At 63.2% G+C, this 25,102-nt stretch overlaps 1 protein-coding gene across 1 annotated transcript in view; it reads right to left on the reverse strand.

Annotated features, from left to right (window-relative positions):
- LOC137467855 (chromodomain-helicase-DNA-binding protein 3-like) overlaps window positions 1–25,102 on the reverse strand; it is a 70,137-nt gene that overhangs the window by 8,408 nt on the left and 36,627 nt on the right. Inside the window, 20 exon segments of the mRNA XM_068179267.1 lie at window positions 321–453; window positions 3,569–3,677; window positions 4,390–4,503; window positions 5,448–5,546; window positions 6,508–6,643; window positions 7,447–7,559; window positions 8,511–8,673; window positions 10,248–10,392; window positions 11,575–11,708; window positions 12,705–12,790; window positions 13,603–13,668; window positions 14,453–14,630; window positions 16,157–16,323; window positions 17,481–17,712; window positions 20,217–20,341; window positions 21,466–21,583; window positions 22,158–22,289; window positions 23,127–23,268; window positions 23,361–23,534; window positions 24,665–24,786. Coding sequence (XP_068035368.1) covers window positions 321–453; window positions 3,569–3,677; window positions 4,390–4,503; window positions 5,448–5,546; window positions 6,508–6,643; window positions 7,447–7,559; window positions 8,511–8,673; window positions 10,248–10,392; window positions 11,575–11,708; window positions 12,705–12,790; window positions 13,603–13,668; window positions 14,453–14,630; window positions 16,157–16,323; window positions 17,481–17,712; window positions 20,217–20,341; window positions 21,466–21,583; window positions 22,158–22,289; window positions 23,127–23,268; window positions 23,361–23,534; window positions 24,665–24,786 — 2,688 coding nt within the window.

Below are 25,102 nucleotides of genomic sequence, written 5' to 3' on the forward strand. Positions count from 1 at the left end.
CCAACACCTGGAGCCCCCAGATGTCCAACCTTGGCCTCACCCAACACCTGGAGCGCCCAGGTGTCCAACCCTGGCTTCACCCAACACCTGGAGATCCCAGGTGTCCAACCTTGGCCTCACCCAACACCTGGAGATCCCAGGTGTCCAACCCTGGCCTCACCCAACACCTGCAGCCCCCACCCAGCTGTCCGAGCACCCTTGGCTCTCTTCCCGCTCATCCCAGCCCCTCGTGCCAGGCCACCCTCGGCGTCACCCCCGTGCCACCCGGTGCCACCCTCGGCGTCACCCCCGTGCCACCCGGTGCCACCGCGGGCGCTGACCTTGAAGCGGCGCGCCAGGAACTTGTTCTTCATCTCCAGGAAGTTGCCCTTGGAGGCCTCGCCCTTGAAGGGTTCGTTGATGACCCCGAAGGCGCCGTCGTTCTGGATGTCGGTCCAGCGCGCGTAGCCGTGGCTGCGCGCTAAGGACTGCCACCGTGCCACCGTGTCATTGCGTCACCGTGTCACTGTTGTCACCGTGTCACTGCCACCATGTCACCGTGTCATTGCGTCACCGTGTCACTGTGTCACCGTGCCACCGTGTCATTGCGTCACCGTGTCACTGTGTCACCGTGTCACCGTGCCACCGTGTCATTGCATCACCGTGTCACTGTGTCACCTGTCACCACCTCACGCTGTCCCCAACATCCTCCACATCCAGCACACGGAGCACCAAGGACTGCCACCGTGTCACCGTGTCATTGTGTCACCTGTCACCATGTCACCATGTCACCGTGTCACCGTGTCACACTGTCACTGTGTCACCTGTCACACTGTCATTGTGTCACCGTGTCACTGTGTCACCGTGTCACACTGTCACTGTGTCACCTGTCACCACCTCACCCTGTCCCAAACATCCCCCACATCCAGCACACGGAGCACCAAGGACTGCCACCGTGCCACCGTGTCATTGCGTCACCGTGTCATTGTGTCACCGTGTCACCGTGTCATTGCGTCACCGTGTCATTGTGTCACCGTGCCACCGTGCCACCGTGTCATTGCGTCACCGTGTCATTGTGTCACCGTGTCACTGTCACCGTGCCACCGTGTCATTGCGTCACCGTGTCATTGTGTCACCGTGCCACCGTGTCACCGTGTCACCGTGTCACTGTGTCACTGTCACCGTGTCACCGTGCCACCGTGCCGTGTCATTGTGTCACCGTGTCACCGTGCCACCGTGTCATTGTGTCACCGTGTCACTGTGTCACCGTGTCACTGTTGTCACCATGTCACTGTGTCACCGTGCCACACTGTCACTGTGTCACTGTGTCACCTGTCACCGTGCCACCGTGTCACCGTGTCACCTGTCACCGTGTCATTGCGTCACCGTGTCACTGTGTCACCGTGTCACACTGTCACTGTGTCACCATGTCACTGTCACCTGTCACCGTGTCATTGTGTCACTGTGTCACACTGTCACTGTGTCACCGTGTCACTGTGTCACCTGTCACCATGTCACCGTGTCACACTGTCACTGTGTCACTGTGTCATTGTGTCACCTGTCACTGTCACCGTGTCACTGTGTCACCTGTCACCATGTCACCGTGTCACACTGTCACTGTGTCACCTGTCACCGTGTCACTGTGTCACCGTGTCATTGTGTCACCTGTCACCGTGTCATTGTGTCACTGTGTCACCGTGCCACTGTGTCACCGTGTCATTGTATCACTATGTCACACTGTCACTGTGTCACTGTGTCACCTGTCACCGTGTCATTGTGTCACCGTGTCACTGTCGTCACCACCTCACCCTGTCCCAAACATCCTCCACATCCAGCACACGGAGCACTAAGGACTGTCACTGTGTCACCGTGTCACTGTGTCACCGTGTCACTGTGTCACCGTGTCACCGTGCCACCGTGTCACCGTGTCACACTATCACTGTGTCACCGTGCCACCGTGTCACACTGTCACTGTGTCACCTGTCACCGTGTCACTGTGTCACACTGTCACTGTGTCACCGTGTCACACTGTCACTGTGTCACCGTGCCACCGTGCCACACTGTCACTGTGTCACCTGTCACCGTGTCACTGTGTCACCATGCCACACTGTCACTGTGTCACCTGTCACCGTGTCACCGTGTCATTGTGTCACTGTGTCACCATGTCACACTGTCACTGTTGTCACCTGTCACCCCCTCACCCTGTCCCCAACATCCTCCACATCCAGCACATGGAGCACCAAGGACCGTCACCGTGTCACCGTGTCACACTGTCACTGTGTCACTGTGTCACCATGTCACTGTTGTCACCTGTCACCACCTCACGCTGTCCCCAACATCCTCCACATCCAGCACACAGAGCACTAAGGACTGTCACCGTGCCACTGTGTCATTGTGTCACCGTGTCACCATGTCACCGTGTCACCGTGTCACCGTGTCACACTGTCACTGTGTCACCTGTCACACTGTCATTGTGTCACCGTGTCACTGTGTCACCGTGTCACACTGTCACTGTGTCACCTGTCACCACCTCACCCTGTCCCAAACATCCCCCACATCCAGCACACGGAGCACCAAGGACTGCCACCGTGTCACCGTGTCACACTGTCACTGTGTCACCGTGTCACTGTGTCACCATGTCACACTGTCACTGTGTCACTGTGTCACCATGTCACTGTGTCACCATGTCACACTGTCACTGTGTCACCGTGTCACACTGTCACTGTGTCACTGTGTCACACTGTCACTGTGTCACCTGTCACCACCTCACCCTGTCCCAAACATCCTCCACATCCAGCACACGGAGCACCAAGGACTGCCACCGTGTCACTGTGTCACCATGTCACTGTGTCACCATGTCACACTGTCACTGTGTCACTGTGTCACCTGTCACCGTGTCACTGTGTCACCGTGCCACTGTGTCACCGTGTCATTGTATCGCTATGTCACACTGTCACTGTGTCACTGTGTCACACTGTCACTGTGTCACCTGTCACCGTGTCACCGTGTCACACTGTCACTGTGTCACCGTGTCACGGTATCACCTGTCACTGTGTCACCATGTCACTGTTGTCACTGTGTCACACTGTCACTGTGTCACCGTGTCATTGTGTCACCGTGTCATTGTGTCACTGTGTCACTGTGTCACCGTGTCACTGTATCACCTGTCACTGTGTCACCGTGCCACACTGTCACTGTGTCACACTGTCACTGTGTCACCGTGTCACACTGTCACTGTGTCACCTGTCACCACCTCACCCTGTCCCCAACATCCTCCACATCCAGCACACCAAGAATGGATGCCACCCTCTCCTGGCTGTCACCCTCACTTTGTCACCCTCTCCTGGCTGTCACCCTCACCGTGGCGTCACGGTCCCCAGCCCGAGGACACCCCAAATCCCCTGGGGACACCCCAAATCCCCCCGGTGCCACCCCAAGGATACAGGACGATCCTGGCCTGGTGCCAGTGTCACCCTCACTTTGTCACCCTCTCCTGGCTGTCACCCTCACTGTGGTGTCACCCTCACCGTGGTGTCACTGTCCCCAGCCCGAGGACACCCCAAATCCCACGGTGCCACCCCAAGGATACAGGACGATCCCGGCCAGCAGCCAGTAGTCGTGGCGCCGGTGCCAGATCTCGTTGAGCTTCCCCGAGGAGATGGCGGCGCGCTCCTCGTTCTGCCACAGCGTGTGCAGCTCTGCCAGGGGTCAGCGGGTCAGGGGTGCCCCTGGGGGTCCCTGGGTGTCCCCCTGGGTGTCCCCAGGATGTCCCTGGGGGTCCCTGGGTGTCCCTGGCGGTCCCCGGGTGTCCCTGGGGGTCCCTGGGTGTCCCTGGGTGTCCCCGGGTGTCCCCAGGGTGTCCCAGGGATGTCCCTGGCTGTCCCAGGGCTATCCCCGGGTGTCCCCTGGGTGTCCCAGGGGTGTCCCTGGGTGTCCCCGGGTGTCCCCAGGGTGTCCCCGGGTGTCCCCAGGGTGTCCCTGGGTGTCTCTGGCTGTCCCTGGGTGTCCCCAGGGTGTCCCCTGGCTGTCCCAGGGGTGTCCCAGGGTGTCCCCAGGGTGTCCCCGGGTGTCCCCAGAGTGTCTCTGGCTGTCCCTGGCTGTCCCCAGGGTGTCCCCAGGGTGTCCCCAGGGTGTCCCTGGCTGTCTCAGGCTGTCCCCAGGGTGTCCTGGCTGTCTCTGGCTGTCCCCAGGGTGTCCCAGGGGTGTCCCCGGGTGTCCCCAGGGTGTCTCTGGCTGTCCCTGGCTGTCTCAGGCTGTCCCCAGGGTGTCCCAGGGTGTCCCCAGAGTGTCTCTGGCTGTCTCAGGCTGTCCCCAGGGTGTCCCCAGGGTGTCCCCAGGCTGTCCCCAGGGTGTCCCCAGGGTGTCCCCAGGGTGTCTCCAGGGTGTCCCCGGGGTGTCCCCGGTGCTCACCCGTGAAGCCGCCGTCGGCGATGTTGAACATGAACCGCGGCTTCTCGGCCTTGTCCTCCCGCCGGCCGTTGGGCCGCGGGTCCGGCCGGGGCTCCTTCTCGGCCTTCACCTCCTCTGTGGGGTCAGGGACACGTTTGGGGGTCAGGGACAGGTTTGGGGGGGACAGGGACAGGTTTGGGGGGTCAGGGACAGGTTTGGGGGGTCAGGGACACATTTGGGGGGGTCACGGACAGGTTTGGGGGTCAGGGACAGGTTTGGGGGGGTTCAGAGACTCATTTGGGGGGTCAGGGACAGGTTTGGGGGTCAGGGACTCATTTGGGGGGGTTGGGGACAAGTTTGGGGGGGATCAGAGACTCATTTCAGGGGGTCACGGACAGGTTTGGGGGTCAGGGACAGGTTTGGGGGGCACAGGGACAGGTTTGGGGGGGACAGGGACAGGTTTGGGGGTCAGGGACAGGTTTGGGGGGGATCAGAGACTCATTTGGGGGGTCAGGGACAGGTTTGGGGGGTCAGGGACTCATTTGGGGGGGTCACAGACAGGTTTGGGGGTCAGGGACTCATTTGGGGGGGTCAGGGACAGGTTTGGGGGTCAGGGACTCATTTGGGGGGGCAGGGGCAAGTTTGGGGGGTCAGGGACAGATTTGGGGGGTCAGGGACACATTTGGGGGGGCAGGGGCAAGTTTGGGGGGTCAGGGACAGATTTGGGGGGTCAGGGACACATTTGGGGGGACAGGAAGATGTTTGACCCCCCTTGGGCACCCCAAAACACCCCCAGCCCCCCAAAAATACCCCCAGCCCCCCTGAAAAGCGGCCAACGATCAATGAGATAATGGGTGGGTTAAGCCCCGCCCCCTCCCGGTTAGACCACACCTCCTTCCCTCAGACCCCGCCCATTATGTGTCAGACCACGCCCCTTCAGTTAAGCACCGCCCACTCCGGGTTAGACCACACCCCTTTCCATTAAGCCCCGCCCACTGGAAGTTAGGCCACACCTCCTACCAAGCACCACCCACTCCTGCTTAGGCCACGCCCCTTGCGCGAAGCCCCGCCCCCGGCACCTCTTTTGGGGTCGGGGTCCCCCGGGCGCTCCTTGGGCTCCTCCTCCGGCGCCTTCTCGTCCCCCTTGTCCAGCCCCGGCACCTTCTCGGCCTCGGCTCCTGCCAGCGCGGCGGGGCGGGACGCGGGTTTCCAGGGATTCGGGGTTTCCAGGGATTCGGGGTTTTCCAGGGATTCGGGGTTTTCCAGGGATTCGGGGTTTTTGGGGTTTTCCAGGGATTCGGGGTTTTCCAGGGATTCGGGGTTTTTGGGGTTTTTCCAGGGATTCGGGGTTTTCCAGGGATCCAGGGTTTCCAGGGATTCGGGGTTTTTGGGGTTTCCAGGGATTCGGGGTTTTCCAGGGATTCGGGGTTTGAGATTTGGGGTTTTCCAGGGATTCGGGGTTTTCCAGGGATTCGGGGTTTCCAGGGATTCGGGGTTTTTGGGGTTTTTCCAGGGATTCGGGGTTTCCAGGGATTCGGGGTTTTTGGGGTTTCCAGGGATTCGGGGTTTTCCACGGATTCGGGGTTTCCAGGGATTTGGGGTTTTTGGGGTTTTCCAGGGATTCGGGTTTTTCCAGGGATTCGAGGTTTTTGGGGTTTTTCCAGGGATTCGGGGTTTTCCAGGGATTCGGGGTTTGAGATTTGGGGTTTTCCAGGGATCCGGGGTTTTCCAGGGATTTGGGGTTTTTGGGGTTTTCCAGGGATTCGGGGTTTTCCAGGGATTCGGGGTTTTCCAGGGATTCGGGGTTTTTGGGGTTTTCCAGGGATTCGGGGTTTCCAGGGATTCGGGGTTTCCAGGGATTTGGGGTTTTTGGGGTTTTCCAGGGATTGGGGGTTTTTGGGATTTGGGTTTTCTGGGATTTGGGGTTTTCCAGGGATTCGGGGTTTCCAGGGATTTGGGGGTTTTTGGGGTTTTCCAGGGATTGGGGGTTTTTGGGACTTGGGTTTTCTGGGATTTGGGGTTTTCCAGGGATTTGCGGTTCTGGGGTTTGGGGGTTTTGGGGATTTGTGGTTCTGGGATTTGGGGTTCCCGGGATTTGGGTTTTCTGGGATTTGGGGTTTCCTGGGGGGGGGGTCTCACCTGGCCGCTCCTCGCGGGCTGGGGGCCCTTCGGCCTCGGGGTCCCTGTGGCCGGGTCCCTCCTCCTCCTCCCCCTTGCGGGGCCCTTCGGCCTCGCTGCCATCGCCCGGCGACGGTGGCACCTCGGGGACAGGAGGCTGCGGGGACGGGGCGGGGCTGTCACCCTCGGTGTCCCCGTGGGGACATCACCCCCCAACGAGAGCGACACTGAGGGGGGGACACGGGGACAACGGTGGGGAGGGGACGGGGCTGGGACAAGGACAGGAGGGCGAGGACAGCGCTGGGGACAGCTGGGGACAAGGATGGGGACAAGGATGGGGACAGGGATGGGGACAGGGATGGGGACAGGGACAGGGATGGGGACAGGGACGGGGATGGGACAAGGACAGGAGGGCGAGGACAGCGCTGGGGACAAGGATGGGGACAAGGATGGGGACAGGGATGGGGACAAGGACAGGAGGGCGAGGACAGCGTTGGGGACAAGGATGGGGACAAGGATGGGGACAAGGATGGGGACAGGGATGGAGACAGGGATGGGGACAGGGATGGGACAAGGACAGGAGGGCGAGGACAGCGCTGGGGACAGCTGGGGACAAGGATGGGGACAGGGATGGGGACAAGGATGGGGACAAGGATGGGGACAGGGATGGGGACAGGGACGGGGATGGGACAAGGACAGGAGAGCAAGGACAGCGCTGGGGACAGCTGGGGACAAGGATGGGGATGGGACAAGGACAGGAGAGCGAGGACAGCGCTGGGGACAAGGACGGGGACAGGGATGGGGACAGGGACGGGGATGGGACAAGGACAGGAGAGCAAGGACAGCGTTGGGGACAGCTGGGGACAAGGATGGGGACAGGGATGGGACGGACCTGGGGACAAGGGAGGACGTGGTGGGGACAGGGTTGGGGACAGGGTTGGGGACAGTCGTGTCACTCACATCTGTCTCCATCTTCTCGGGGCCTTTGGGCTCCTTCTCGTCCCTGGTGTCACCCTCGTCCCTGTCCGGGGGTGGCCCTGGCCCGTCCCCGCGCTCGCTGGGCGCCGGCGTGGCTGGGGACAGGGGACATCAGGACATCGGTCCCCATCCTGTCCCCAGCCGTGTCCCCAGCTGTGTCCCAATCCCTGTCCCCATGTCCCCATCCCTGTCCCCATGTCCCCATCCCTGTCCCCATCCCTGTCCCTGTGTCCCCAGCCGTGTCCCCATCCCTGTCCCCGTGTCCCCATCCCTGTCCCCATGTCCCCATCCCTGTCCTCATGTTCCCATCCCTGTCCCCGTGTCCCCAGCCGTGTCCCCAGCCCTGTCCCCGTGTCCCCATCCCTGTCCCCATGTCCCCATCCCTGTCCCCGTGTCCCCATCCGTGTCCCCGTGTCCCCAGCCGTGTCCCCGTGTCCCCAGCCCTGTCCCCGTGTCCCCAGCCGTGTCCCCATCCCTGTCCCTGTGTCCCCATCCCTGTCCCCATGTCCCCATCCCTGTCCCCGTGTCCCCAGCCGTGTCCCCGTGTCCCCATCCCTGTCCCCGTGTCCCCAGCTGTGTCCCCATCCCTGTCCCCATCCCTGTCCCCATGTCCCCAGCCGTGTCCCCGTGTCCCCAGCCGTGTCCCTGTGTCCCCATCCCTGTCCCCGTGTCCCCAGCCGTGTCCCCGTGTCCCCAGCCCTGTCCCCGTGTCCCCAGCCGTGTCCCCATCCCTGTCCCTGTGTCCCCATCCCTGTCCCCATGTCCCCCATCCCTGTCCCCGTGTCCCCAGCCGTGTCCCCCTGTCCCCATCCCTGTCCCCGTGTCCCCAGCTGTGTCCCCATCCCTGTCCCCATCCCTGTCCCCATGTCCCCAGCCGTGTCCCCGTGTCCCCAGCCGTGTCCCTGTGTCCCCATCCCTGTCCCCGTGTCCCCATCCCTGTCCCCGTGTCCCCAGCCGTGTCCCCAGCCCTGTCCCCGTGTCCCCAGCCGTGTCCCCATCCCTGTCCCCGTGTCCCCGTGTCCCCAGCCGTGTCCCCCCCGTGGTACCGGGCGTGGGGGGTGCGGGGCTGGGGGGGCCGCTCTGCTCGGGGCTGGGGGGGCCGGTCTTGGCGGGGGAGGAGGCGCGGGACGAGCGCTTGGAGTCGGCGCTGGGCTCGGGGGCCAGCTCGGGCAGGGACCAGCGGCCGTTGATGTGCTCGAACTCCTGCACCTGGGGAGGGACACAGCAGGGTCAGGGGACCCCAAAAACCCCCAAAAACCCACCCCCAAAACCCCAAAAAGGGACCCTAAAACCCCCAAAAACCCACCCCAAAATCCCAAAAAGGGACCCTAAAACCCCCAAAAACCCACCCCCAAAAACCCCAAAAAGGGACCCTAAAACCCCCAAAACCCCACCCTCAAAAACCCCAAAAAGGGACCCTAAAACCCCCAAAAACCCACCCCCAAACCCCCAAAAAGGGACCCTAAAACCCCCAAAAATCCCAAAAAGGGACCCTAAAACGCCCAAAAACCCACCCCCAAAACCCCAAAAAGGGACCCTAAAACCCCCAAAAATCCCAAAAAGGGACCCTAAAACCCCCAAAAATCCCAAAAAGGGACCCTAAAACCCCCAAAACCCCAAAAAGGGACCCTAAAACGCCCCCAGGGCCCAGCTCGGGCAGGGACCAGCGGCCGTTGATGTGCTCGCACTCCTGCACCTGGGGAGGGACACAATGGGGGGCCAAAAACCCCAAAAAGCCACCCCCAAAACCCCCCAGACCCTAAAAACCAACCCAAAAAAAATCCTGAAACCTCCCCAAGGGACCCTAAAACGCCCCCCAGAGGAGCAGCTTGGGGGGACTCCAAAAACCGACCCAGGGGTGTCCCCAGGTGTCCTGGGGATGTCCCCAAGTGTCCTGGGGATGTCCCCAGGTGTTCAGCCTGTCCCCAGGCTGTCCCCAGGGATGTCCCCAGGTGTGTCCCCAGGTGTCCTGGGGATGTCCCCAGGTGTTCAGCCTGTCCCCAGGCTGTCCCTGGCTGTCCCCAGGCTGTCCCCAGGCTGTCCCCAGGGATGTCCCCAGGTGTTCACCCTGTCCCCAGGCAGTCCCTGGCTGTGCCCAGGTGTGTCCCCAAGTGTCCTGGGGATGTCCCCAGGTGTTCAGCCTGTCCCCAGGACAGTCCCTGGCTGTCCCAGGTGTGTCCCCAGGCTGTCCCCAGGTGTGTCCCCAAGTGTCCTGGGGATGTCCCCAGGTGTTCAGCCTGTCCCCAGGACAGTCCCTGGCTGTCCCAGACTGTCCCAGATGTGTCCCCAGGCTGTCCCCAGGGATGTCCCCAGGCTGTCCCCAGGTGTTCAGCCTGTCCCCAGGCAGTCCCTGGCTGTCCCTGGCTGTCCCCAGGTGTGTCCCCAGGTGTCCTGGGGATGTCCCCAAGTGTCCTGGGGATGTCCCCAGGTGTTCAGCCTGTCCCCAGGCAGTCCCTGGCTGTCCCCAGGCTGTCCCCAGGGATGTCCCCAGGTGTTCACCCTGTCCCCAGGCAGTCCCCGGCTGTCCCCAGGGATGTCCCCAGGCTGTCCCCAGGTGTGTCCCCAGGTGTCCTGGGGATGTCCCCAGGTGTTCACCCTGTCCCCAGGACAGTCCCTGGCTGTCCCAGACTGTCCCAGGGATGTCCCCAGGCTGTCCCCAGGCTGTCCCCAGGTGTTCACCCTGTCCCCAGGCAGTCCCCGGCTGTCCCCAGGGATGTCCCCAGGTGTTCAGCCTGTCCCCAGGGATGTCCCCAGCCTGTCCCCAGGCTGTGTCCCCCGCGTACCTTTTTCTTGACGAGGGACATGACGCCGATGCGGGTCAGCACCTGCTGCCGGGACAGCCCCTCCCGGGGGACGCCGTCCGCGAAGGTCTCGGAGCCGTCGGCGCCCGGCTCGCACAGGTGACGCATGAACAGGGACACGTAGGCCCTGGGGACAGCGCTCAGGGCCACCGCCTGTGCCACCAGCCCTGCCTGTGCCACCACCCCTGCCTGTGCCACCAGTGCCACCGCCATGTCACCACTCCTACGTGTGCCACCGCCCCCGCACCCACACACCCCGCCCCGGGGTCACTGTCCCCATAGGTCACAACCCCAGGGTCTTTGTCCTCAAGGTCCCTTGTCCCCATAAATCCTGTCCCCAGTGTCCCTGATGTCCCCAGTGTCCCTGATGTCCCTGCACCATCAGCCCGTCCCCTCGTCACGGCGCCCGTGGGGGCTGTGCCGGTCACGGCAGGGACCTGCCACCGCTCTGGCGATCCCTGGGCCACACCCGGCCCCCCGAGGGGACACGGGGACATCGGGGGTGGCTTTGTGTCGGGCTGAGGGGGACACGGCCTCGTCCGGTCCCCAGGAACACCGACAGTGACGGCGCTCGGCTGAGTAAGGGCTCATCACGTGGCACGGGGACATCGGGGGACACCGGGGGACATGGGACAACGGAGGGCACTGGGACACACGGGAAGATGAGGGGACACGGGGACAAAAGGGACATGGGGACAAAAGGACACGGAGGACATGGGGACGCACGAGGACAAAGGGCATGGGGACACACGGACACCTCGCTACTCCGCCACCACCTGTCCCTGGTGCCACCGCCTGCTCCTGATGCCACCACTTGCCACTGATGCCACCACCCATCCTTGATGCCACTGCCTGTCCTTGATGCCACTGCCTGTCCTTGATGCCACCATTTGCCACTGATGCCACCACCCATCCTTGATGCCACCACTCATCCTTGATGCCACTGCCTGTCCTTGATGCCACCATTTGCCACTGATGCCACCACCCATCCTTGATGCCACCACTCATCCTTGATGCCACTGCCTGTCCTTGATGCCACCATTTGCCACTGATGCCACCACCCATCCTTGATGCCACTGCCTGTCCTTGATGCCACCATTTGCCACTGATGCCACCACCCATCCTTGATGCCACCACCCATCCTTGATGCCACCACTCATCCTTGATGCCACCATTTGCCACTGATGCCACCACCCATCCTTGATGCCACCACCCATCCTTGATGCCACCGCCTGCCCTCGACACCACCGCCCCTCCCCAGTGCCACCGCCCCTCCCTGGTGTCCCCAGCTGTCCCCGTTGTCACCTACTTGAACTCCTTCTCGGTTTTGCCCCGCAGGTCCCGCACGAGCCACTGGGACGTGAAGGCGTCCTGGGGGGGCATCCCCCAGCGCATGACGGCGTTCAGGAAGGCCTTGCGCTGCCTCGTGTTGAAGCCCAGCACCTGGGGACATCGAGGGGACATTGGGGACATCGGGGACATTGGGGACATCAAGGGGACATCAGGGGGTCAGGGGGACACAGGGGGACACAGGGGACAGGGGACCCACTGACGTAAACGCCCAGCGCATGAGGGCGTTGAGGAAGGCGTCGTGTTGAAGCCCAGCACCTGGGGACATCGAGGGGACACTGGGGACATCGATGGGACATTGGGGACATTGGGGACATCAGGGGGATATGGGGGACATGGGGGACAGGGGAACAGGGGACCCCCTGCCATCATCCCCCAGCGCATGAGGGCATTGAGGAAGGCGTCGTGTTGAAGCCCAGCACCTGGGGACATCGAGGGGACATTGGGGACATCGAGGACATTGGGGACATCAGGGGGTCAGGGGGACATGGGGGACATGGGGGACATTGGGGACAGGGGAACAGGGGACCCCCTGCCATCATCCCCCAGCACATGAGGGCATTGAGGAAGGTGTCGTGTTGAAGCCCAGCACCTGGGGACATCGAGGGGACACTGGGGACATCGGGGACATCGGGGACATCCAGGGGACACTGGGGACATCAGGGGGTCAGGGGGACACAGGGGACAGGGGACCCACTGACGTAAACGCCCAGCGCATGAGGGCGTTGAGGAAGGTGTCGTGTTGAAGCCCAGCACCTGGGGACATCGAGGGGACACTGGGGACATCGAGGGGACATTGGGGACATCGGGGACATCGAGGGGACACTGGGGACATCGGGGACACTGGGGACATCGGGGACATCGAGGGGACACTGGGGACATCGGGGACACTGGCTGTCTGGAGACCCCCTGGCCTCGTCCCCACACAGGGGGACAGTGGGGTCCAGGTGACCCCTGTCCCTCTGATTTGGGCACCCAGGTGCTGAGAGGTCACTCAGGTGTCCGAGCACGCCCTGACCCCCAGCGGGAGGTGACTCCGGTGGCCGTGGGGCGTCCCCGAGCCCCGGGGTGTCCCCAGTGTCCCCTCACCTCGATGTTGCCGCCCACCCGGGCCAGCAGTGGGGGGAGGGGTTTGTCCTTCTCGTTCCGCAGCTGCCGCTTGGACTGACGCCGGCCTGGGGGAGGGGAGGGGTCAGCACCCCCCACCATGGCACCCTGACCCCCCCTTGGGGACACCCTGACCCCCCCATGGCAACCTGATCCCCACCATGGCACCCTGATCCCCACCATGGCACCCTGACCCCACCCTGGAGACACCCTGACCCCTCCTTAGGGACACCCTGACCCCACCCTGGGGACACCCTGACCCTCCCATGGGGACACCCTGAGCCTCCCATGGGGACACCCTGACCCCCCCTTGGGGACACCCTGACCCCCCCATGGCACCCTGATTCCCACCATGGCACCCTGACTCCCCCTTGGGGACACCCTGACCCCCCCCATGGCACCCTGACCCCACCCTGGAGACACCCTGACCCCCACCATGGCACCCTGACCCCCCCATGGCACCCTGACCCCCACCATGGCACTTTGACCCCACCCTGGGGACACCCTGACCCCTCCTTAGGGACACCCTGACCCCTACCATGGCACCCTGACCCCACCCTGGGGACACCCTGACCCCACCCTGGGGCCACCCTGACCCCTCTTGGGGCCACCCTGACCCCCCCATGGCACCCTGACCCCACCCTGGGGACACCCTGACCCCCACCATGGCACCCTGACCCCCACCATGGCACCCTGACCCCACCATGGCACCCTGACCCCACCATGGCACCCTGACCCCCACCATGGCACCTTGACCCCACCCTGGAGACACCCTGATCCCCACCATGGCACCCTGACCCCACCCTGGGGCCACCCTGACCCCCCCATGGCACCCTGACCCCACCCTGGGGCCACCCTGACCCCTCTTGGGGCCACTCACCCTCGGGCCGCTCGTCGAAGTCCTCGTCCTCCTCCTCGGAGCCCACCGAGTACTCGGACTGGTTGTCTGGGGGACACGGCAGCGTTGGGGACACTCACGGCCACCCCGGTGTGTCCCAGTGCCACCCGGTGGGTCCCAGTGCCACCCCGTGGGTCCCAGTGCCACCCCGGTGGGTCCCAGTCCCTCCCAGTCCCTCCCAGTGGCCACCTTGGTCCTCCTGGGCCGCATCGTTGTAGTTGCCCCGCTTGCGCACGCGCTTGCCCCTGCCCAGGTTCCATCCCAGTCCCTCCCAGTGCCATCCCAGTTTCCTCCCAGTCCCTCCCAGTTCCATCCCAGTCCCTCCCAGTGTGCCCCAGTCCCTCCCAGTGCCCACCTTGGTCCTCCTGGGCCGCGTTGTTGTAGTTGCCCCGCTTGCGCACGCGCTTGCCCCTGCCCAGGTTCCATCCCAGTCCCTCCCAGTGCCATCCCAGTCCCTCCCAGTGCCATCCCAGTCCCTCCCAGTGCCGTCCCAGTCCCTCCCAGTGCCATCCCAGTCCCTCCCAGTGCCCACCTTGGTCCTCCTGGGCCGCGTCGTTGTAGTTGCCCCGCTTGCGCACGCGCTTGCCCTTGCCCAGGTTCCATCCCAGTCCCTCCCAGTCCCATCCAAGTCCCTCCCAGTTCCATCCCAGTCCCTCCCAGTTCCATCCCAGTCCCTCCCAGTGCCCACCTTGGTCCTCCTGGGCCGCATCGTTGTAGTTGACCTGCTTGCGCACGCGCTTGCCCCTGCCCAGGTTCCATCCCAGTCCCTCCCAGTCCCTCCCAGTCCCTCCCAGTGCCATCCCAGTGTGCCCCAGTCCCTCCCAATGCCCACCTTGGTCCTCCTGGGCCGCGTCGTTGTAGTTGACCTGCTTGCGCACGCGCTTGCCCTTGCCCAGGTTGCGGGCCAGGTCCTCCTGCTGCTGCTCGTAGTGGTGCCGCAGCAGCTTCTCCCAGTAGTCGGGGTCCACGTTCTCCTCCTGCTTGATGATCTCCCGCTCGATCTCCTCGATCTGCCGGACACTCGGGGTCACCCGGGGTCACCCAGGGGTCACACGGGGTCGGCGCTGGGGACGGCGTGCCCGGCAGCCGTGTCCCTGTTCTGGGTGTCTCCAGCATCATCATCGTCATTATCGTCATCTCCATCATCACCATCATCTCCACCATCCTCATCTCCATCATCATCATCATCATCTCCATCATCTCCATCATCACCATCATCTCCACCATCCTCCTCATTGTCATCTCCATCATCACTATCATCTCCACCATCCTCATCTCCATCATCATCATGTCCATCATCTCCATCATCTCCACCATCTCCACCATCCTCCTCCTCATCCTCATCTCCATCATCATCATGATCGTCGTCATCTCCATCATCTCCACCATCTCCACCATCCTCCTCCTCATCTTCATCTCCATCATCACCATCATCTCTACCATCCTCATCTCCATCATCATCATCTCCATCATCTCCATCATCACCATCATCTCCACCATCCTCCTCCTCACCGTCATCTCCATCATCACCATCATCTCCACCATCCTCATCTCCATCATCATCATCATCATCTCCATCATCTCCATCATCACCATCATCTCCACCATCCTCCTCCTCATCGTCATCTCCATCATCACCATCATCTCCACCATCCTCATCTCCATCATCATCATCATCATCTCCATCATCTCCATCATCACCATCATCTCCACCATCCTCCTCCTCATCTTCATCTCCATCATCACCATCATCTCCACCATCCTCATCTCCATCATCATCACCTCCATCATCTCCACCATCCTCCTCCTCATCGTCATCTCCATCATCACCATCATCTCCACCATCCTCGTCTCCATCATAATCATCTCCATCATCTCCATCATCTCCACCATCTCCACCATCCTCCTCCTCATTGTCATCTCCATCATCACTATCATCTCCACCATCCTCATCTCCATCATCATCTCCATCATCTCCATCATCTCCACCATCCTCCTCCTCATCCTCATCTCCATCATCATCATGATCGTCGTCATCTCCATCATCTCCACCATCTCCACCATCCTCCTCCTCATTGTCATCTCCATCATCACCATCATCTCCACCATCCTCATCATCTCCACCATCCTCATCATCTCCATCATCATCATCATTTCCATCATTTCCACCATTCCCATCATCATCAACATCATCATCTTGATCATCTCCACCATTCCCTTTATCATCTCCATCATCTCAATCATCTCCACCATCATCATCACCATCCCCATCTTGATCATCACCATCCTCATCATCATCATCCCCATCTCCGCTGTCCCATTATCTTCATCTCCACTGTCCCCATCATCTCCATCATCGCCATCCTCTCCAGGGTCCCCAACTCCATAATCCCACTGTCCCCATCGCTGCCACCTCCACCATCTCCAACGTCCCCACGTCCTCCACCTGCCCAACATCTCCTCTCTCCATCTCCTCCAGGCTCCCCAGCTCTGCCATGCCCGTGTCCCCCGGTGTCCCCCGCTGTCCCCAGCACACCTTGTCCTCCTCCCTGACGACGTACTGGGCCACCTTGAAGGAGCTCAGGTACTCGTTCATGTTCTGCACGTCGGCGTCGTCGGTGGCGTCCTGGTTGCGGTCCAGCAGCCGCGCGATGGCCTCGTTGTCGTAGTGGATGACGCTGCTGTCCTCCTCCTTGTTGTCCCCTGCGCGGCCACGCCGTGTGACGCGCCGGGACACGGCCAGACGCGCTCCAAGGTGATGTGACACGGCTTTGTCACACCCCGACGTGGCCCGACACGGCTTTGTCACGCCCCAAGGTGATGTGACATGGCTTGGCCAACGTGGCTCAACATGGCCCAGTCCAGCCCAGTCCAACCCAACGTGGTCCAACTTGACCCAGTCCAGCCCAACATGGCCCAGTCCACCCGACATGGCCCAACCCAACATGGTCCAACTTGACCCAGTCCAGCCCAACATGGCCCAGTCCAACCCAGTCCAACCCAAGATGGCCCAGTCCAACCCAACGTGGTCCAACTTGACCCAGTCCAGCCCAACATGGCCCAGTCCAACCCAGTCCAACCCAACATGGTCCAACTTGACCCAGTCCAGCCCAACATGGCCCAGTCCAACCCAGTCCAGCCCAACATGGCCCAGTCCAACCCAACATGGTCCAACTTGACCCAGTCCAGCCCAACATGGCCCAGTCCAGCCCAGTCCAGCCCAACATGGCCCAGTCCAACCCAACATGGTCCAACTTGACCCAGTCCAGCCCAATATGGCCCAGTCCAGCCCAGTCCAGCCCAACATGGCCCAGTCCAACCCAAGATGGCCCAGTCCAACCCAACATGGTCTAACTTGACCCAGTCCAGCCCAACATGGCCCAGTCCAGCCCAGTCCAGCCCAACATGGTCTAACTTGGCCCAGTCCAGCCCAACATGGCCCAGTCCAGCCCAGTCCAACCCAACATGGTCCAACTTGACCCAGTCCAGCCCAACATGGCCCAGTCCAGCCCAGTCCAACCCAACATGGTCCAACTTGACCCAGTCCAGCCCAACATGGCCCAGTCCAACCCAGTCCAACCCAACATGGCCCAGTCCAACCCAACATGGTCCAACTTGACCCAGTCCAACCCAACATGGCCCAGTAGGACCCAGTCCAACCCAACATGGTCCAACATGGCCAAATCCATGCCAATGTGGTCCAACTTGACCCAGTCCAGCCCAACGTGGCCCAGTCCACCCGACATGGCCCAACCCAGCCCAGCCCAGCCCAGTCCAACCCAACACAACCCAGTAGGACCCAGTCCAACCCAACATGACCGAACACGACCCAGCCCAGCCCAGCCCCGCGCGGGGCCCACCCTCGTTCTCGTCCTTGAAGAGCTCCTCGGTGCCGAACTTGAGGATGTCGTCGAGCTCCTGCTTGGACATGGAGCCGGCCTTGGAGCCCAGCCCCGGGCGCACCACCAGGTGCGTCAGCATCATCTTGCGCTTGGCCACCTGCGTGATCCGCTCCTCCACCGAGGCCCGCGTCACGAAGCGGTAAATCATCACCTTGTTGGCCTGGCCGATGCGGTGAGCGCGGCTGAAGGCCTGAGAGGACGGGGACATTGTGGGGACATGGTGGGGACACCCCAGGGACATGTCAGATGGGATGGGGACACCCCAGGGACACCCCAGGGACATGAGGGGACACCCTGGCCGAGGCGGTGAGCGCGGCTGAAGGCCTGAGAGGACGGGGACATTGTGGGGACATGGTGGGGACATGGTGGGGACATGGTGGGGACATTGTGGGGACATGGTGGGGACACCCCAGGGACATGAGGGGACACACTGGCTGAGGCGGTGAGCGAGGCTGAAGGCCTGAGAGGACGGGGACATTGTGGGGACATGGTGGGGACATGGTGGGGACATGGTGGGGACACCCCAGGGACATGTCAGATGGGATGGGGACACCCCAGGGACACCCCAGGGACAGGAGGGGACACCCTGGCTGAGGGGGTGAGCGCGGCTGAAGGCCTGAGAGGGAGGGGACATTGTGGGGACATGGTGGGGACATGGTGGGGACATGGTGGGGACACCCCAGGGACATGTCAGATGGGATGGGGACACCCCAGGGACACCCCAGGGACATGAGGGGACACACTGGCTGAGGCGGTGAGCGAGGCTGAAGGCCTGAGAGGACGGGGACATTGTGGGGACATGGTGGGGACACCCCAGGGACATGTCAGATGGGATGGGGACACGCCAGGGACACGTCAGGGACGTGGGAGGACATTGTGGCTGATGTTGTGAGCCCCGCTGAAGGCCTGTGGGGATGGGGACATCGTGGGGACATCGTGGGGACACCTCAGGGACTTGGCAATCAGGGGAGACACGGAGCTAGGGAGGGTGACACTGCACAGGTGACATGGCTGAGAAGGTGACACGGGCCAGGTGCCAGGTACCAGGGGATGGCACTGGCCAGGTGACACTGTCCAGGTGCCAGGGGATGGCACTGGCCAGGTGACACTGTCCAGGTGCTGGGGATGGCACTGGCCAGGTGACACTGTCCAGGTGCCAGGGGATGGGGGATGGCACTGGCCAGGTGACACTGTGCAGGTGCCAGGGGATGGCACTAGCCAGGTGACACTGTCCTGGTGCCAGGGGATGGCACTGGCCAGGTGACACTGTCCAGGTACCAGGGGATGGCACTGGCCAGGTGACACTGTCCAGGTGCTGGGGATGGCACTGGCCAGGTGACACTGTCCAGGTGCCAGGGGATGGGGGATGGCACTGGCCAGGTGACACTGTGCAGGTGCCAGGGGATGGCACTAGCCAGGTGACACTGTCCTGGTGCCAGGGGATGGCACTGGCCAGGTGACACTGTCCAGGTACCAGGGGATGGCACTGGCCAGGTGACACTGTCCAGGTGCTGGGGATGGCACTGGCCAGGTGACACTGTGCAGGTGCTGGGGATGGCACTGGCCAGGTGACACTCTGCAGGTGCCAGGGGATGGCACTGGCCAGGTGACACTGTGCAGGTGTCAGGGGATGGCACTGGCCAGGTGACACTGTGCAGGTGCCAGGGGATGGGGGATGGCACTGGCCAGGTGACACTGTCCAGGTGCCAGGGGATGGCACTAGCCAGGTGACACTGTGCAGGTGCCAGGGGATGGCACTGGCCAGGTGACACTGTCCAGGTGCTGGGGATGGCACTGGCCAGGTGACACTGTGCAGGTGCCAGGGGATGGCACTGGCCAGGTGACACTGTGCAGGTGCTGGGGATGGCACTGGCCAGGTGACACTGTGCAGGTACCGGGGGATGGCACTGGCCAGGTGACACTGTGCAGGTGCCAGGGGATGGCACTGGCCAGGTGACACTGTCCAGGTACCAGGTGCTGGGGATGGCACTGGCCAGGTGACACTGTGCAGGTACCGGGGGATGGCACTGGCCAGGTGACACTGTGCAGGTGCTGGGGATGGCACTGGCCAGGTGACACTGTGCAGGTGCCAGGGGATGGCACTGGCCAGGTGACACTGTCCAGGTACCAGGTGCTGGGGATGGCACTGGCCAGGTGACACTGTCCAGGTGCTGGGGATGGCACTGGCCAGGTGACACTGTGCAGGTACCAGGGGATGGGGGATGGCACTGGCCAGGTGACACTGTGCAGGTACCAGGTGCCGGGGGATGGCACTGGCCAGGTGACACTGTCCAGGTGCCAGGGGATGGCACTGGCCAGGTGACACTGTCCAGGTGCCAGGGGATGGCACTGGCCAGGTGACACTGTGCAGGTGCCAGGGGATGGCACTGGCCAGGTGACACTGTCCAGGTGCCAGGGGATGGCACTGGCCAGGTGACACTGTCCAGGTGCCAGGGGATGGCACTGGCCAGGTGACACTGTCCAGGTGCTGGGGATGGCACTGGCCAGGTGACACTGTCCAGGTGCCGGGGGATGGCACTGGCCAGGTGACACTGTGCAGGTGCTGGGGATGGCACTGGCCAGGTGACACTGTGCAGGTGCTGGGGATGGCACTGGCCAGGTGACACTGTCCAGGTGCCAGGGGATGGGGGATGGCACTGGCCAGGTGACACTGTGCAGGTGCCCGGTGCCCACCTGGATGTCGTTGTGGGGGTTCCAGTCCGAGTCGAAGATGACCACGGTGTCGGCCGTCGCCAGGTTGATGCCGAGGCCCCCGGCCCGCGTCGACAGCAGGAAACAGAACTGCTGCGCCCCCGGCGCTGCCCCCCCGGCGTCAGAGACGGACCCAAAACGCCCCAAATTCACCCCAAAAACACCTGAATGCCCCAGGACACCTGTCCCCATCCCTGTCCCTGTCCTCTGTCCCCATCCCTGTCCCCATCCCTGTCCCTGTCCCCTGTCCCCATCCCTGTCCCCATCCCTGTCCCCATCCCTGTCCCCTGTCCCTGTCCCCTGTCCCCATCCCTGTCCCCATCCCTGTCCCCATCCCTGTCCCCATCCCTGTCCCCTGTCCCTGTCCCCTGTCCCCATCCCTGTCCCCATCCCTGTCCCCATCCCTGTCCCCTGTCCCTGTCCCCTGTCCCCTGTGCCCATCCCCTGTCCCTGTCCCCATCCCCTGTCCCCATCCCTGTCCCCCGTCCCCTGTCCCCATCCCTGTCCCCGTCCCCTGTCCCCTGTGCCCTGTCCCTGTCCTTGTCCCCATCCCTGTTCCCTGTCCCTGTCCCCATCCCTGTCCCCTGTCCTCTGTCCCTGTCCCCGTCCCCATCCTTGTCCCCATCCCCTGTCCCCGTCCCCTGTCCCCTGTCCTCTGTCCCCTGTCCCTGTCCCCTGTCCCCTGTCCCTGTCCCCTGTCCCTGTCCCCTGTCCCTGTCCCCATCCCTGTCCCTGTCCCCATCCCCGTCCCCTGTCCCTGTCCCCTGTCCCTGTCCCCATCCCCTGTCCCCCGTCCCCTGTCCCCATCCCCTGTCCCCCGTCCCCTGTCCCCTGTCCCCATCCCCTGTCCCTGTCCCCTGTCCCTGTCCCCTGTCCCTGTCCCCATCCCCTGTCCCCATCCCCTGTCCCCATCCCCTGTCCCTCGTCCCCTGTCCCCTGTCCCCTGTCCCCATCCCCGTCCCCATCCCCATCCCTGTCCCCGTCCCCCGTCCCCTGTCCCCTGTGCCCTGTCCCTGTCCTTGTCCCCATCCCTGTCCCCATCCCCATCCCCTGTCCCCGTCCCTGTCCCCCGTCCCCTGTCCCCTGTGCCCTGTCCCCGTCCCCTGTCCCTGTCCCTGTCCCCATTCCCTGTCCCCATCCCCGTCCCTGTCCCCATCCCCATCCCCTGTCCCCTGTGCCCTGTCCCCCGTCCCCCGTCCCCCGTCCCCTGTCCCCTGTGCCCTGTCCCTACCGTTGAAGCGGTCGATGGCCTCTTGCCGCAGCGCCCCGGTGATGCCGCCGTCGATGCGCTCGTACTTGTAGCCCTCGTAGTCCAGGAAATCCTCCAGCAGGTCCAGCATCTTCGTCATCTGCGCGTACTGGTCAGACTGGGAGCGACTGGGAGGGACTGGGAGGGTCTGGGTGGGACTGGGATGGACTGGGAGGGACTGGGAGTGGCTGGGGAGCCTGCACTGGGCACACTGGGATGGACTGGGAGGGACTGGGATGGACAGGGATGGACTGGGATGGATTGGGATGGACTGGGAGGGACTGGGAGGGACTGGGACAGCCCATACTGGGCAGACTGGGGGGATTTTGGGGTCCCACCTGGGAGAAGGTGAGCATGCGGTGGTTCTGTAGAGATTTTGGGTGGTTTTGGGGATAATCTGGGATATTTTGGGGTGGTTTTGGGAGAAGATGAGCACGCGGTGGTCCTGGGGGCGGTTCTGGGGTATTTCGGGGATATTTTGGAGTGTTTTGGGGTCCCACCTGGGAGAAGATGAGCACAGGGTGGTTCTGTAGAGATTTTGGGTGGTTTTGGGGATAATTTGGGATATTTTGGGGTGTTTCTGGGAGAAGATGAGCACGCGGGGGTCCTGGGGGCGGTTCTGGGGTATTTCTGGGATATTTTGGGGTGTTTTGGGGGTGTTTTGGGGGTCCCACCTGGGAGAAGATGAGCACGCGGTGGTTCTGCTCCTTCAGCTTGCGCAGCATCTTCTGCAGCAGCAGCAGCTTCCCCGAGGCCTTGATCAGGGCCCCGCCCTCGTAGGCGCCGCTCGGCAGCTTCGGGGACTCCTGGGGACAGGGACACGCTGGGTCACCAACGGGGACATGGCTGGGGCACCCATGGTGGACACCGCCGGGTCACCAATGGGGACACTGCTGGGACACCCATGGTGGAAACCACCAGGTCACCCATGGTGGACTCCGCCAGGTCACCCATGGTGGACACCGCCGGGTCACCAACGGGGACACCGCCAGGTCACCCATGGTGGACACCACCAGGTCACCCATGGTGGACACCCATGGTGGACACCACTGGGTCACCCATGGTGGACACCACCGGGTCACCCATGGTGGACACCACCAGGTTACCCATGGTGGACTCCGCCGGGTCACCCATGGTGGACACTGCCAGGTCACCCATGGGGACACTGCCAGGTCACCCATGGTGGACACCACCAGGTCACCCATGGTGGACACCGCCAGGTCACTCATGGTGGACACCGCCAGGTCACTCATGGTGGACACCGCTGGGTCACCCATGGTGGACACCGACACGTCACCCATGGTGGACACCACCAGGTCACCCATGGTGGACACCCATGGTGGACAACACCAGGTCACCCATGGTGGACACCGACACGTCACCCACGGGGACACCGCCGGGTCACCCATGGTGGACACCACCAGGTCACCCATGGTGGACACCACCAGGTCACCCACAGGGACACGTGTCCCCCCCACGATCTCCATGTCCCGTGCTCCTCCACCCCACGTCCCTGTGTCCCTGCCGTGTCACTCCAACCCCTTCTTGTCCCCACATCCCTCCGTGTCCCCGTGTCCCCGAACCCTCCACCCCTCAAACTTCCCCCACACCCCCCGGTGTCCCCGGTGTCCCCGTGTCCCCACCATGGCGGCCACGGGGAACAGGTAGGGGTGGTTGCAGCACTTCTTGAGGTCCATCATGATGTTGAGCAGCGACACCTGGTTCCCCCCGCCCCGCGAGTTCAGCGCCTCGAAGTTCCGCGTCAGGATGTACTTGTAGTACTTCCTGCGGGGACAGCGGTGCCACCGGCCGCTCTGGGGACACCGCGGCGGTGGCAGGGCTGGGGACAGCCCCGCGGGGAGGGGACAGCGGCCTACTTCTGCATGGGGCTGAGCTCCACGCGCACGATCAGCTCCGTCTTGGCCGGCATGTTCTTGAAGACGTCGGCCTTGAGGCGCCGCAGCATGTGGGGGCCCAGCAGGTCGTGGAGCTTCTTGATCTGGTCCTCCTTGGAGATGTCAGCAAACTCCTCCAGGAACCCCTCCAGGTTACTGGGGACACGGGGACACGGGGACAGGGTCAGAGTGGGGACAGGGAGGGGACACAGGAACCCCCAAGGTTACTGGGGACACGGGGACACCAGGATTTGGTGGGACAGCAGGTGACACAGGAGGTGACACAGGGAACACAGGAGGTGGCACAGGTGGCACAGGGGACACGGGAGGTGACACAGGTGACACAGGAGGTGGCAAAGGGGACACAGGAGGCGGCACAGGGGACACAGGAGGTGACACAGGTGGCACAGGGGACACAGAAGGTGGCACAGGGGACACAGGTGGCACAGGAGGTGGCACAGGTGGCACAGGGGGCACAGGGGACACAGGAGGTGGCAAAGGGGACACAGAAGGTGGCACAGGGGACACAGGAGGTGGCACAGGTGGCACAGGGGACACAGCAGGTGGCACAGGGGGCACAGGGGACACAGGAGGTGACACAGGTGGCACAGGGGACACAGGAGGTGACACAGGGGACACAGGAGGTGACACAGGTGGCACAGGGGATGCAGCAGGTGGCACAGGGGGCACAGAGGACACAGGAGGTGGCACAGGGGACACGGGAGGTGACACAGGTGGCACAGGGGACACAGGGGACACAGGAGGTGGCAAAGGGGACACAGAAGGTGGCACAGGGGACACAGGTGGCACAGGAGGTGGCACAGGTGGCACAGGGGGCACAGGGGATGCAGGAGGTGACACAGGGGACACAGGAGGTGACACAGGTGGCACAGGGGACACAGAGGACACAGGAGGTGGCACAGGGGACACAGAAGGTGGCACAGGGGACACAGGAGGTGACACAGGTGGCACAGGGGACACAGGTGACACACGGGACACAGGAGGTGGCACAGGGGACACAGGAGGTGGCACAGGGAACACAGGAGGTGACATGGGTGGCACAGGGCACACAAGAGGTGGCACAGGGGACACAGGGGACACAGGAGGCGGCACAGGGCACACAGGAGGTGACACAGGTGGCACAGGGGACGCAGCAGGTGGCACAGGGGGCACAGGGGACGCAGGAGGTGGCACAGGTGGCACAGGGGGCACGGGGGACGCAGGAGGTGGCACAGGGCACACAGGAGGTGACACAGGAGGTGGCACAGGGGGCACAGGGGACGCACTTGAAGCGCTCGGGCGTGAGGAAGTTGAGCAGGTGGAAGAGCTCCTCCAGGTTGTTCTGCAGCGGCGTCCCCGTGAGCAGCAGCTTGTGCTCGATCTTGTACCCGTTCAGCACCCGGAAAAACTGCGGGGACACGGCCTCAGACCCCAAAATCCACCCGGGCACCCCGAACCCTGCTGGGCACCCCTGATCCTCCCATCCGGGCACCCTGAATCCACCTGGGCACCCCAAAATCCACCCAGGCACCCCAAAATCCACCCGGGCACCCCGAACCCTGCTGGGCACCCCTGATCCCCCCATCCGGGCACCCCGAATCCACCTGGGACAGCCCTGATCCCCCCTCAGACCCCAAAATCCACCCGGGCACCCCGAACCCTGCTGGGCACCCCTGATCCTCCCATCCGGGCACCCCAAATCCACCTGGGCACCCCAAATCCAC

This window comes from Anomalospiza imberbis, unplaced genomic scaffold (assembly GCF_031753505.1).
Source record: "Anomalospiza imberbis isolate Cuckoo-Finch-1a 21T00152 unplaced genomic scaffold, ASM3175350v1 scaffold_82, whole genome shotgun sequence".
Taxonomy (NCBI): Eukaryota; Metazoa; Chordata; class Aves; order Passeriformes; family Viduidae; genus Anomalospiza; species Anomalospiza imberbis.